Source organism: Oncorhynchus masou, chromosome 20 (genome assembly GCF_036934945.1).
Source record: "Oncorhynchus masou masou isolate Uvic2021 chromosome 20, UVic_Omas_1.1, whole genome shotgun sequence".
Taxonomy (NCBI): domain Eukaryota; kingdom Metazoa; phylum Chordata; class Actinopteri; order Salmoniformes; family Salmonidae; genus Oncorhynchus; species Oncorhynchus masou.
In genome coordinates, this window is record NC_088231.1 from 782,579 (window position 1) to 796,425 (window position 13,847).

Sequence of the window (13,847 nt, forward strand, 5' to 3'; positions counted from 1 at the left end):
TTTTGACTCTGCAAGTAGGAAAGCTGCTCAAGCAGGCAGAAATACAGCCGGAATGGCACTTTATGCATCATGAGGGAAAATCATTAATGGCAAATCGATCAGATACACATGAAATAACCCCGGGAATTGATAGTACATCGCTCAGAGTTGCACAAATATGACACAACATTCAAAATGGGTGAATCTTTCCTTTAAAAGTCCAGAATGTAGCTTTGTGGGTGAACTGACCAAATTCATATAGAAATGTGTGTTACAGATCTGTCATTGTCATTGAAGGCAAGTCTGAAGAACATTATTTCTATGCTTCCAGTTCCGGTTTTGCTTCTTTTTTCTTTCTGAGTGAAAATGCTTTCGCTCAGATTTTTCTTTAGCATGACTTAAGCTATGTAAGCTATGCAACATTAACATTATTTTTGTGCAGTAGGCCATAGGCCCAATACATTATCACTGCATATTAGCTATGCTTTAATTTTTTTTGTACTGGACTGATGGCCTGCATCTGATGGTCAGTCTGAGGGGAGGGAGTGAGTAGCGGTGAGGCTGCCTCTCACCCAAGTGACCCGACTCACAGTCCCTCCCTCCTCTGAGAAAAGGGGACTCGGTCTTCCAGTTGATGGCAAACTCAAGTCGCACTGCATTATTTCTGCCTCATGCACCAATTCATGTTGTTATTCCTATGACCAAAGAAAGTGAAATATTCCTTGATATTAAAAAAGACACAAGTGTATAACAGTAACAATGCAAGCTTATCGGAACACTTTATTATACTCCTTCATTGCAGCTGCTGTGCTGGTTGTAGCGTGAGTGGAAGTAGGGAGAATGCGCATTTTATGGATCATAAAAGTGTTGAACAAAGTGTTGCCAGTGCTAAATAACTACCTAAACATGAAATTTAAAAAAAAGTCTCTCTCAGGTCAAAAGTTTAGAAATCTCACAGTATAAACTTTGCTCTGCGTTCAAGGCTTCTTTTTACAGTCTATGGCTCGAGGAAACTGTGCAGAACTATCTGATTGGCCAGCGGTAGGCCTATAGGTGCACTTGATTTGCTCTCTGGGCCTGCCGGGTAGGCGGAGTCCTACCTTAGACACATGAAATGGTTGAAAAAGCCTTCCCGGCAGGAAGCTGAATCAAGTGCACCATTAACAGCGCAAAACAAAAATGTAAAACATTGGAATGCTAGGCTTTACTTTTGTATTTTTTACAGAAAGGATCGACAGGTTGGTGACCACTGCTCTACACTATACAGGTAACTGCCAAAATAATGAACACTTTTGTAAATGAGGAATACAAAGTATGTTGAAAACCAGTGTGGTTTATGAGTAAATTAAGCAATTAACATTTCATCATGCTTAGGGCCATCTATAAAAATGCTGGGCATGCCATTATTTTGGCTACCATGGCTATGCCCCTGTGGGATGACAATGCCCCTGTCCACGAGTGGTCACTGAATGGTTTGATGAGCATGAAAATTATGTAAACCCTATACCATGGCCATCTCAGTCACCAGGGCCCAGAGTCACAAAATGTTCTTAAGAAGCAATTTCTTCTTAACTGCCATTTTTTTCTTAACTATAGATTTAAGAAGAAATTTAAGCAAAGTTGCTATTCCTCAAAAAGGTTATTGGACATTTTCTTGCGCTATTTCTTATGTTTATCCTTAAGCATAAAGTTAAGAAGAAATTTGATTCTTGAAAATAAAGTTGTATAATGTTGTTAATTCCAAGATAGCTAAACCCTTGTCTTAAACTCAGGGCAGTGCGACAAAAAGCACATGATAGTAATTGAACATGTTTAGTTCCCTCACAAACCCCATCTGAAAGTTACTTTAAACCCAAGAACATGTTTTAGAACGATATTCTCAGTAAGAAATATGCTAACATGCCATTGCTAGCTAGATACCAACAACCGTTGCCTAGCAAAAAACATCTTAAGATCTGTAAGAAGATATTTGAGAAGCTTGGAAGAAAATCATTAAATCTTACGATATTGTTGAGGAATTGCACTAACAAACTATCTTATGAACTTCTTATTTTTATCTAAAGAACATTCTTAAGTTTTTGCATAAGAAGTGTTTCGTGAATCTGGGCCCAGGTCGTCAAAATCAATGGCACTCCATCGATATAAAGTTGTTTTTGACAAAAATGTATCAGTTTGTCACTTTCACAAGGTTGGAGTAATAACATGTTCAACTACCTAAGAGATTGGCTTGAATATAGGTTGGACCTTTTAGATTTTGAGCAAAATAACTAGGGAAGAATTTTTCACTTCACTCATTGAGTATAAGACAAGGGTTTAGCTATCTTGGAATTAAGAACAAATTGAAAAACGTTATTTTCAAGAATCTAAGGCGAACATAAGAAATAGCCCAAGAATATTTCCAATAACTTTTTTGAGGAATAGCAACTTTGCTTAACTTTCTTTTTAAGTCTACAGTTAAGGAAAAAATGGCAGTTAAGAAGAAATTTCTTCTTAAGAAGGTTTTGTGAATCTGGGCCCAGATCTCTACACCATTGAACCATTATGGGAGATTCTGGAGCAGAGCTTGAGACAGCATTTTCTACCACCATCAACAAAACACCAAATTATGGAATTTCTTATGGAAGAATGGTGTTGCGTTCCTCCAATAGAGTTCCAGAATCTATCCCAAAGTGTATTGAATCTGTTCTGGTAGCTCGTGGTGGCCCAACACCCTATTACACCCGCTTTATGTTGGTGTTTCCTTTATCTTGGTAGTTGCCTGTACATTGTTTTGTCACAAACTGAAATTAGGCGAAGATGATAGAACTTTAGGAACTAGATAATGGCGCATATATGCAAAACATGCAAAACATAATAAGATATGAGGAAAAGTCAATATACCTGTGCCACACTCCGTCCCCGTCCCAGAGTCCCACTCTCCTCATTCTCAAGTTGCACGTTTAGCCCCTCCTGTTCTTCGTTTGTACGCCCCAAATTCCCCGCAGGACTTGCCTCGAAAAGGCTGGGAACTCCTCTCCTGGAATTCAATTAACAGAGAGATTATTTCAGTCTCAATTGCACTGTTTTGTGCTCTGGGAGATTTTGCTCACTTGAAAAGGTTGCTTGAAGAATGTCTTAAAGGGCAGGATAATGTAGCAGTGCAGTGAGTCTCTTAATAAAAGCAGGGGTTGCTTTGTGTCGGGGCCCCCAAGCCTGCACCTTTTCTACACATATGCTTCAGTGGCCCAACGAGGCACATACGCAAAGCGACAACACGAATCAGGGACGAAGACATGAAACGCTTTGAGGCAGCCTGAAAGGACGTGTGATGTGGTCAAACAGTTTGAGTGCACCTGACAAACTTGACATGCCAGTCAACCCTGTAAGGGAGCCAAAAGAAAGGGCAGACAAAAACCACTGGTCCTAATTTGCTCCCTGTCCGCTTGGCTGGACTCATAAGGGGCTGGGTTGGTGTGTCCTCCCAGCCACCCCTGCCGCCCTGCTTTTGTCTGGAGAAATGGCCCAGCCACTCCTCTGCCTTTGGCTCCTTTGGCTGTGGGCCGGGGCCAGTGTCAGAGCCAGTGTTGGGGACGACTGTAGGTTTTAAAGGTCACGCGCCAGAGGTCACAATCAGGAGACCAATTGGGACAAAACCAATCAGGCGTAAAAAACAAAGCTGAAATATGAGCTGACAGGGTAGTTGGGTTGAGGACTTTATCACAAGTAACTGAATGATTTGAATCAATAACCTGTGTGTGTGTGTGTGTGTGTGTGTGTGTGTGTGTGTGTGTGTGTGTGTGTGTGTGTGTGTGTGTGTGTGTGTGTGTGTGTGTGTGTGTGTGTGTTTATTATGTAAAGTGTGGTGAGGGGGGACATTCTTTACACCAACATGGGGCTGTAGGTGACACTCCCACTAAACTACAGGTCTGAAGCAGATGCTGGAAATTTACAAAAGCCAATCCCCTATTTCATTCTACCAGATCAGGGTTGAAATGAATTGGTATTCTTTAAAATAATTTAGGCACACTTGATTTAACTTTATTAATAGAAAAGTCCCGAAAGTGCAAGCCCAGTGCGCCGGGTAGGCCAAATCAAGCACACCTATAGTGTTTGCCAGACTATTTCAACCCAGATCTGCATTCCACTCACACTATAGCTCCACACAACTACAGACATATCCAAGCTAGCACATAACATTCTGAAAACCATATAATTCTTCGAGCTTGGTGAGAATTCACAGAACATTAAGAAACAACACTCTACTGTGACAATTTTGGTACTTCAGCATAGTGTTTCCTACAGGTTTCCTCATGGTTCTACTTAGTCATGTTCTCAAATTTTTCCAGAACGTTAAGAAAACTTTCCATAAAAACCATAAGAAAACTTTTGAAACGTTCAGAGAACTTTCTATGAATGCTATTTAACCTAAGGGTGAATACAATAGCATAATACAAAAATAACCATAAAAATCTGTCAATTTAAATATGTTTTTTTTTGCATTGCATGTAAACACTTTCGCATTTGCGGTAAAATGTGACAGAGCTAGAACCGTGTTTGTCAGACCATGAGACATCCCGAAAATCGTCTGTAGCGTCCAAACGGTTTTTCCTACTATTACCCCTCTATGTATAGATGAGACTCTCGCAAACACGATGGTTTCTCCGTTTTGCTCTTCGACCCCTACAAGCATCTTAGGATTCATCTAAAGTCAGTACAGCCAATAGTACAGCCAATATTCCAACTTCTCTCTGTAGCATCTGTACAGTTTGGGCTACACACTAATATGACTCCTCTGTGGTAAGGTGAGACTCTCACAAACTCATACATGTTTTGTTCTAGGATGTCCAGCGCGTTGAACAGCCACAGCAGGAATGTGCTGACAGGGATTTCGCCCAGTGTGTGGATCTGGTCAATGTGCACAGTCACCTTGCAGTAGGCTACTGCACAGTGAGGCAGCAGCAGGCCCAGTAGATCCGCCAATCTACTGGGGGATATCCTGGGCTAGGAAGCCCAGCGCATCTAGACGTTATGTCGCAGCGCAGATACCGACCTCCAACTTCCACCACACAGCAAAGCAAGGCAGGATATTGGTTCCAACGCGTCTAGACAGTATGTCACAGCACAGATGTATCCTCTCTTGGCTTTCAGGGAGGGCACCACACCGGCACTATCAAAATAGTAGCCATATCTAGGAAATCCAAAGTTCCAAAGGCTGGGCCTAATATAGTCAATAAGAGGTCATATAATAAGTTTTGTAGTGAGTGTTATGTTGTGTTTTTTTTATGTGAAGAATATTTGTAGGTCCGTTGTGTGTAATGACGAGCAACCAGACGTTGCACTTGACACATTTATGAAATTGCTCATCCCAGTTACTAATAAGCATGCACATAGGTCTGGCTCTACAACCAATTTGCAAACATACTGCAAATTGAGATATCATGTGACTAAACTGAATAAAAGCAAGAAGAAACTACACTATGAAACAAAGATAAATGACATGAATAATAGTAAAAAAGCATCACCATAAATTACATTTTGGGCAAAAAGTCAAACTCCGCTCCATCATTCATTGAATCAGATCGATCATTCATCATAACACCCACTGATATTGTCAACTACTTTAATGATTTTGTTCATTGGCATAATTAGCAAACTTAGGCATGACATGCCACCAACAAACGCTGACACTGCACATCCAAGTATATCTGACCAAATTATGAAAGACAAGGTGTCACACCCTGATCTGTTTCACCTGTCTTTGTGCTTGTTTCCACCCTTGACCCCAAGCCTGCCTGCCATCCTGTACCTGCCTGACTCTGACCTGATCACGAACCTGCCCTCAACCTGCCCTTTGCCTGCCCTGTGTTTCTAATAAATCATCTGAGAACTGTACTATCCGCCTCCCGTGTCTGTATCTGGGTCGTAATACAAGCATTATTATTTAGAATTCTGTAAAGTAAGTGTGGAAGAGGTGAAAAATATTGTTGTTGTCTATCAACGATGACAAGCCACTGGGGTCTGACAACTTGGATGGAAAATTACTGAGGATAATAGCGGACAATATTGCCACTGCTGCTTGCCATATCTTCAATATAGGCCTACTAGAAAGTGTGTGCCCTCTGGCCTGGAGGGAAGCAAAAGTTATTTGCCTACCTAAGAAGAGTAAAGCCCCCTTTACTTGCTCATAGCCCACCAATCAGCCTGTTACCAATCCTTAGTAAACTTTTTTATTTAATTGTGTTTGACCAGATACAATGCTATTTTACAGTAAACAAATTGACAAGACTTTCAGCACGCTTACGGGGAAGGACATTCATCAAGCACAGCACTTACACACATTACTGATGATTGGCTGAGAGAAATGGACGATAAAAAGATTGTTGGGGCTGTTTTTTTAGACTTCAGTGCGGCTTTTGACATTATCGATCATAGTCTGTTGCTGGAAAAACGTATATGTTATGACTTTACACCCCCTGCCATAATGTGGAGAAAGAGTTACCTGTCTAACAGAACACAGAGGGTGTTCTTTAATGGAAGATTTTTTTCAATCTTTATTTACAACATGCCACTGGCTTTGAATAAAGCTAGTGATAAATATTTCAAAAACTTAAAGTTATGTATGTATTTGATACAAATCGTTCACGAAACCCTAAACCTCAATAATGTGGAAATTGAGAAAGTTGAGGAGACTAAACTGCTTGGTGTAACCCTGGATTGTAAAACTATCATGGTCAAAACATATTGATGAAATAGTAGCTTGGAGGGGGTGATGTCTGTCCATAATAAAGCACTGCATTGCATTCTCAATAGCACTACTAACAAGGTAGGTCCTACAGGCCCTAGTTTTGTCGCAGTTGGACTACTGTTCAGTCGTGTCAGGTGACACAGAGAGACTTAGGAAAATTGCAATTTGCTCAGAACAGGGCAGCACAGCTAGCCCCTGGATAAACAGAGGGAGCTAACATTAATAATGTGCATGTCAATGTCACCTGGCTCAAAGTGGATGAGAGATTGAAATCAGAAATCTCATAATTAAAATTCCTCAAGCATTCAAGTATCTTATACAATTTTAAAGGTAATCTTGTTGTTAATCCCACCAAAGTGTCCAAATAGGCTTTACAGCGAAAGCACCACAAACGATTATGTTAGGTCAGAGCCAAGCCACAGAAAAACACAGCCATTTTTCCAGCCAAAGAGAGGAGTCACAAAAAGCACAAATAGAGATTAAATGAATCACTAACCTTTGATGATCTTCATCAGATGACACTCATAGGACTTTATGTTACACTATACATTTATGCTTTGTTTGGTAAAGTTCATATTTATATAAAAGAATCTCAGTATACATTGGGCGCGTTATGTTCAGTAGTTCCAAAAACATCCGGTGATTTTGCAGAGAGCCACATCCTTTTACAGAAATACTCATCATAAATGTTGATGAAAATAGAAATACATGGAATTAAAAATATACTTCTCCTTAATGCAACCGCTGTGTCAGATTTCAAAAAAGCTTTATAGAAAAAGCAAACCATGCTATAATCTGAGAACAGCGCTCAGAGAACAAATACATATATCCGCCATGTTAGAGTCAACAGAAGACAGAAATAACATTATAAATATTCACTTACCTTTGATGATCTTCATCACAGTGCACTCCCAGGAAACCCAGGTCCACAATAAATGTTTGATTTGTTCGATAACGTCCATCATTTATGTCCAAATAGCTACTTTTGTTAGTGTGTTTGGTAAACAAAAGTGAAGTGTCACGAGTCCGACCGAGGGTGGCTTCCCTTCCCGGTCGGGTGGCGCTCGGCGGTCGTCGTCACCGGCCTATTAGCTGCCACTGATTATCTTTCCTCCCCCTCCTTGTATGTTTATTGGTAGCACCTGTTTGTGATGATTAGTTGGGCTTCTTTAGACAGCCTGTTTGTTGTGTGGGATTAATTATTGTAACCTTTGGCTCTGTAGTAGAGGAACGTGTTTTGTTCCTGGTCGTGTATTTCAGTTGTACATTTTTCATTCCCCGTGTTTGGGGCCTTTATTATTGTGAGCACCCTGTGGTGCGTTGGTGCATTAAAGAGCACAGCATTGCACTCTCTGTCTCCTGCGTCTGACTCTAATTGCACTCTAATTGCACATTGCACTCTCTGTCTCCTGCGTCTAACCCTAACCCACGACACCCGGAGCATTACACGAAGTTGCAGACGAAATGTCAAAATGTTCCTTTACAGACCGTAGAAACTTGTCAAACGATGTATGGATATCAATCTTTAGGATGTTTTTAACATAAATCTTCAATAATATTCCAACCGGAGAATTCCTTTGTCTTCAGAAAAGCAAAGGAACGGGAGATACCTCTTGTGTGAAATGCACGTGACCAGCGCATGACTGCTGCCAGACCTCTGACTCAATCCACTCTCATTTGGCCCCACTTCACAGTAGAAGCCTCAAACAAGTTTCTAAAGACGGTTGACATCTAGCGGAAGCCTTAGGAAGTGCAAGATGACCAATATCCCACTGTAACTGAGTTGAAAATCGACCAACCTCAGATTTCCCACTTCCTGGTTGGATTTCTTTCTCAGATTTCTGCCTGCCATATGAGTTCTGTTATACTCACAGACATCATTCAAACGGTTTTAGAAACTTCAGAGTGTTTTCCAATACTAATAATAATATGCATATATTAGGAACTGGGACTGAGGAGCAGGCAGTTTACTCTGGGCACCTCTGGGCACCTTTTCATCCAAGCTACTCAATACTGCCCCTGCAGCCATAAGAAGTTAAACGCACTAAGCTGTCTGTTTGAATTACTGGAATTCAACTCGGACACCCATGCATACCCCACAAGACATGCCAACAGAGGTATCTTCACAATCCCTAAGTCCAGAACAGACCATGGGAGGCGCACAATACTACATAGAGCCATGACTACATGGAACTCTATTCAACATCAAGTAATTCATGCAAGCAGTAATATTAGATTTAAAAAAAAACATTTTGTTTCTTTTCTTTGAAAAAAGAGCCAATTAAAGAGCATTCTCTTGCAATGTGTTGTGTGCGGCCCAGGATAGGGAAGGATGAGGGACTGAGGGAGGGAGAGGTGTGGAGAGTGTGAACGGAAAAGGCTGAGGGGGTTAGGTAAACTTATAACCCCACGTTGGCCATCACAGTGGGGCATCCAGGTCAGACACCAGGGCACCAACAACAGCACAGCAGGACCAAGCAAGAACACAAGTCAGCACAGACACGCATGCAGGAACGCACACACCCGGGTCTCCTGCCGTCACAATACTGTGATAGCCCGCAGAACTAAAGCCTAGACATTATCCTGGTAAGCCAACACAAGTCTTAAGGCGTCAGGTCACTCATCAAGTGTGTTTCTGAAGCATCTCTTTTACATAAACACTCGCAATAAACACTCTATTTAGCCATTTGTACATTTTTCCTACATCTTTTGCACCATTAAACTACGTTCTCTGGTTGATCTGAACAATATGCAAAGGATCTGTCTGTCTGTCTGTCTGTCTGTCTGTCTGTCTGTCTGTCTGTCTGTCTGTCTGTCTGTGTTTGCTTTCCTAGGGTATCTAACAAGGCTTTTCATAAATTAGAACACCAAGTCCACAAAACAAGTCTGCTTTCTGTCTATGTAACAAAACGTGTATTTTTTGGGGGGCAAAACAAACAAGGGCTTGAGAGGCCATTATTGGAGGGCATCTGAGAGGGCAGTGCTGGGTTGGCAGTGCCCTCTGCCAAGTTACTTGGTCCTTTCTAGCTCAGTTGGCAGAACATGGTGCTGGTAACGCCAAGGTAGTGGGTATGATTCCTGGGACCACCCATACGTCAAAAGTATACACGCACGACTGTAAGTTGCTTTGGAAAAAAGCATCTGTAAAATGGCATATATTATTGTTAGTAGCTAAGTAGTCTTCAGAAGCACTTATCAAGGGAGTGTGCTTTTTGGGACACAGCACTGTTGTACAACCCAGCCCAGCATGGGGTGACCATTTCCATGGCACATGGGTCGTTGTGATGTCAGAGGCTGTGCCCTGGGGTATTATTGGGGGTCAGGGGGTCAGAGGAGATGGTGTCACATGTAGCAGGGAAAGAAACCCACTACGGCTACAACTGAAACACTCAGAGAGCCCAGCCAACAATAATACCACAAGTACGACCAATAACAACATGTTAAAAAACAAGCAAACTGAGAAAAAAAAGATGTATATACAATACTGTATAGCAAGTCCCTTTAATTTACTCAGGAAATCTATATAACCATATAAAGTTGAATGAAGGCCAAATAAATACTCACTCATTTAAGTAAATACATTTGATGGCCTTCTATTGGAGCACAAGTGGAGCACAATAGGGTCCAACAATCTTCGAGGTAAAAAATATTATACTTTCACTTTTTGAACAATGAAAGATAGAAGACTTATGAGTGCTACTAGGAATCCTGACTCCATGTACTGTGAGAAACAAGGTCTGAGAGTTCTTTAGAGGCAAACATGCTTGATCGAAATTGACTTGCATACATCGTTTGTGAGTTATATGTATGTTTGTGTGTTTGTAAGCATGACAATCTTATGGTCTGATAAAACCAAGATAGAAACTCTTTGACCTGAATGGCAAGCGTCACGTCTGGAGGAAACCTTGGCACCATCCCTAAGGTGAGGCATGGTGGTGGTAGCATCATGCTGTGGGGATGTTTTTCAGTGGCAGGGACTGGGAGACTAGTCGGGATCGAGGGAAAGATGAATGGAGCAAAGCGCTCAGGACCTCAGACTGGGGCGAAGGTTCACCTTCCAACGAGACAGCGACCCTGAGCACACAGCCAAGACACCGCAGGAGTGGCTTCGGGACAAGTCTCTGAATGTCCTTGAGTAGCCTAGCCAGAGCCCGGACTTGAACCTAATCGAACATCTCTGGAGAGACCTGAAAATAGCTTTGCAGCGACTCTCTCCATCCAACCTGACAGAGCTTGAGAGAATCTGCAGAGAAGCATGGGAGAAACTCCCCAAATACAGGTGTGCCGAGCTTTTAGCGTCATATCCAAGAAGACTCAAGGCTGTAATCGCTGCCAAAGATGCTTCAACAAAGTACTGGGTAAAGGTCTAAATACTAAATTTGCAAACATTTGGAGAAAAAAAATGTTTTTGCTTTGTCATTATGGGGTATTGTGTGTAGATTGATGAGGGAAAAATCTATTTAATCAATTTTAGAATAAAGCTGTAATGCAACAATGTGGACATATTTTGAAAAAGTGAATACTTTCCGAATGCACTGTAAATACAGATATAGTACGTACATATACAGTACGTATACAAAGCTGAAAGAAATGACTTCAAAACAGGTAAAAACTGAGATATTGAAATTCTTGCTGGGTCCTCTGCACTGTGGTAAATAACGTCGAACTGAAAAACAGAGTGAGAGAGAGATAAAGAGAATTCTCCATCGTTTGCCGAGACAAGACACCCAGAGATAACTTGGTGAATGGTCCTCTTATTCCCTTTCTCTATCCCATCCCAGGGTAAAAGAGTAGAGATGGAGGGATAAAAAAGAGCCTAACTAGATGCACATTATACATTGAAAACTGTATTGTTCGCCTCCTAATCTGGCCCACCATCTGAGAGGAGTGCCGTGCGTGTCGGAGAAGGGAGGCCTGAATGGGAGGACGAGAGCCAGGAGCGCTGGGACAGGGGACTGGGGGGTGAAGGGGAGTAACTGGGGGGAGGACGGGGAGGGTGGCTAGGCTTTGGCTTTACGGAGGGGATCAGGGTGGGTGGAAGTTCAGAATGGATGTTTCTTTTTCTCCAAAAAGGGGGGAACTTTGTATTTGACTGTTGTTTGTATCTGTCTTTCAGGGGGCCTGATCCCCGCCAGGCCGTCCGGGACGTACTGGGAGATGCCCTGTGTGTGTGAGAGTGTGTGAGAGAGTGTGTGAGAGAGTGTGTGAGAGAGTGTGAGAGAGAGAGAGAGAGGGAGAGAGAGAGAGAGAGATTGGATCTGCCCCTCTCCTTCCCTACAGCTGCAGGCTCAGAGGATTAGGCGTCATCCACAAGGCAACATTACAACAAGTAGCCTTTGAACAAAAGTCATGGATACTATTAATGAGATGGTAATCCTTAATGGAGCTACCTCCCAGTAGTGATTATACTCACATGGGAAGAATGTCCGAAAGTCCTGGATGCAACTCCCTCAACAACACTGTGGCCATTGTTATTGTTACCATAGGCCCTGGTCCGAGGCCTAAAACCAAGTTGTACTGCTATTGCCCCAACCATCAATACATGTATGCATGCACACACACACACATGCGTAAATGCACACGCTCTCTTGCTTCTACACACACACTCGCACGCACACCTCTGCCTCCTTGCTCTCCACAGCACCCTTCCCTCCACCCCTATCACCCTATGAATAAAAAATGAAAACCCCAAAAATGGACAGAGAGAAAAAGAGATGGGGGAAGGCGGGGGGGGTGGTCCTGGCGTGGATTTCTCCCCCTGTGGTTCCCACACACGGATCTGAGCTGGAGCCGAACGTTTTCCTGTTCCCTCCCTCTCCCCTCCTCTCCTCCTTACCAGGAAGACCACACAAACACTGGATGATTTAATCGGAGCCTGTTTAAGCAGTTATGGCCGCCACCTCAGAGATGGAGGATAAGGATGACATCTTTTTTGTTTTGGCTGCATCTTTCTTGGGGGGAATTCAGGAGTCAGAGAGTGGCCTCTGTATGCCTGAGTAAATGCCTCCACCCGTTCAACGGGCCTAAGTCACATCAGAGGTGTTTAACCCCTCCAAAACTTTTGAGTCCTTTAAATCCCAATTATTCCTTCACACACTCTTACTGCCTCTCATTAACCCAATCACTGTTGAAACTGATCTAAGTGTGGACAATTCTAAAGCATTCATTTTTCAGTAAATACGACAGATAGCAACCTTTTGTCAAAAAGTGTCACCCAAAGTTGTACCTTGCAGGCCAAATTCATGCTTCATGCAAAATTCATGCCAAAATCATGCTTTTAATCATGCTTTCAAAATGTCTTGATGGCGACATCCTAAAGACTCTGGCAAGTACGCTAGTTCAGTGTCATTGACAATGTGTGCACGTCATGGTTCACCAGCATCCCCGAACATCTAAAGAATGAACTACAGACCAGTCAAAACAAGCTTGTTTTGTTTCAGCAATATGAGGTAGATATAAAGTAAGAAAGTAAACAGCATAGTGGGTACATTTCTGTAAAATCTATGAGCGTTGAAGTGCGAGGCTGAACTCTTCCGCTGTTTTGGTCCCGTGGCCACCACGCTGTACACAGTGTGAAGTTAGCCTGTGCACATGCGCAGTGATTGTGTTAGAGTGAAGTGTTACGTCATTTTGCTACCTTTAAACTCGCTCTATGTACTAATCTGGAGGTTGAGCAATTTAATCTGCTAGGCTGGAAATCGGTAGAGTAAAGGGTTGTATTAATTTAACTTGGTCTGGTCCACATAATTATTACCGACACAGCTCCCAGGTAGCCTACCTATCCAATGATTTTACTTGTATTATGAGATGTTCACCAGAGACTCTGATATTGACCATTTCAAATGTAAGACTATCCGGTAAGAACACTTTTCTATATAGTGTTACTTTTGAGTGGAACAAACTACTACAACAATTTAAAGCTATACCAACCTGATAAAAAAAAAATTATATATATGCCAAAAGCTGGCTGATGACTGAAGCCATGTTCATGTCTGCATCTATAATGTATCAATTCCTGTATGTATGTAATGTGTTTTACCATGCACTTTAAGGGACCACAATGGAAATAAGTAATTGACTTTATTGTGTGATTCCCATGTTTCAAAAATGTATGTACTGTGTGTATGTGTATGTATTTTTTTTT

The 13,847-nt window shown here is 42.1% G+C and overlaps 1 protein-coding gene across 1 annotated transcript in view; it reads right to left on the reverse strand.

Moving 5' to 3' along the window:
• si:ch211-197n1.2 (EF-hand calcium-binding domain-containing protein 6) overlaps positions 1-13,847 on the reverse strand; it is a 65,567-nt gene that overhangs the window by 18,453 nt on the left and 33,267 nt on the right. The window contains 1 exon segment of the mRNA XM_064925980.1: positions 2,860-2,995. Within this exon segment, the coding sequence (XP_064782052.1) occupies positions 2,860-2,995 (136 nt within the window).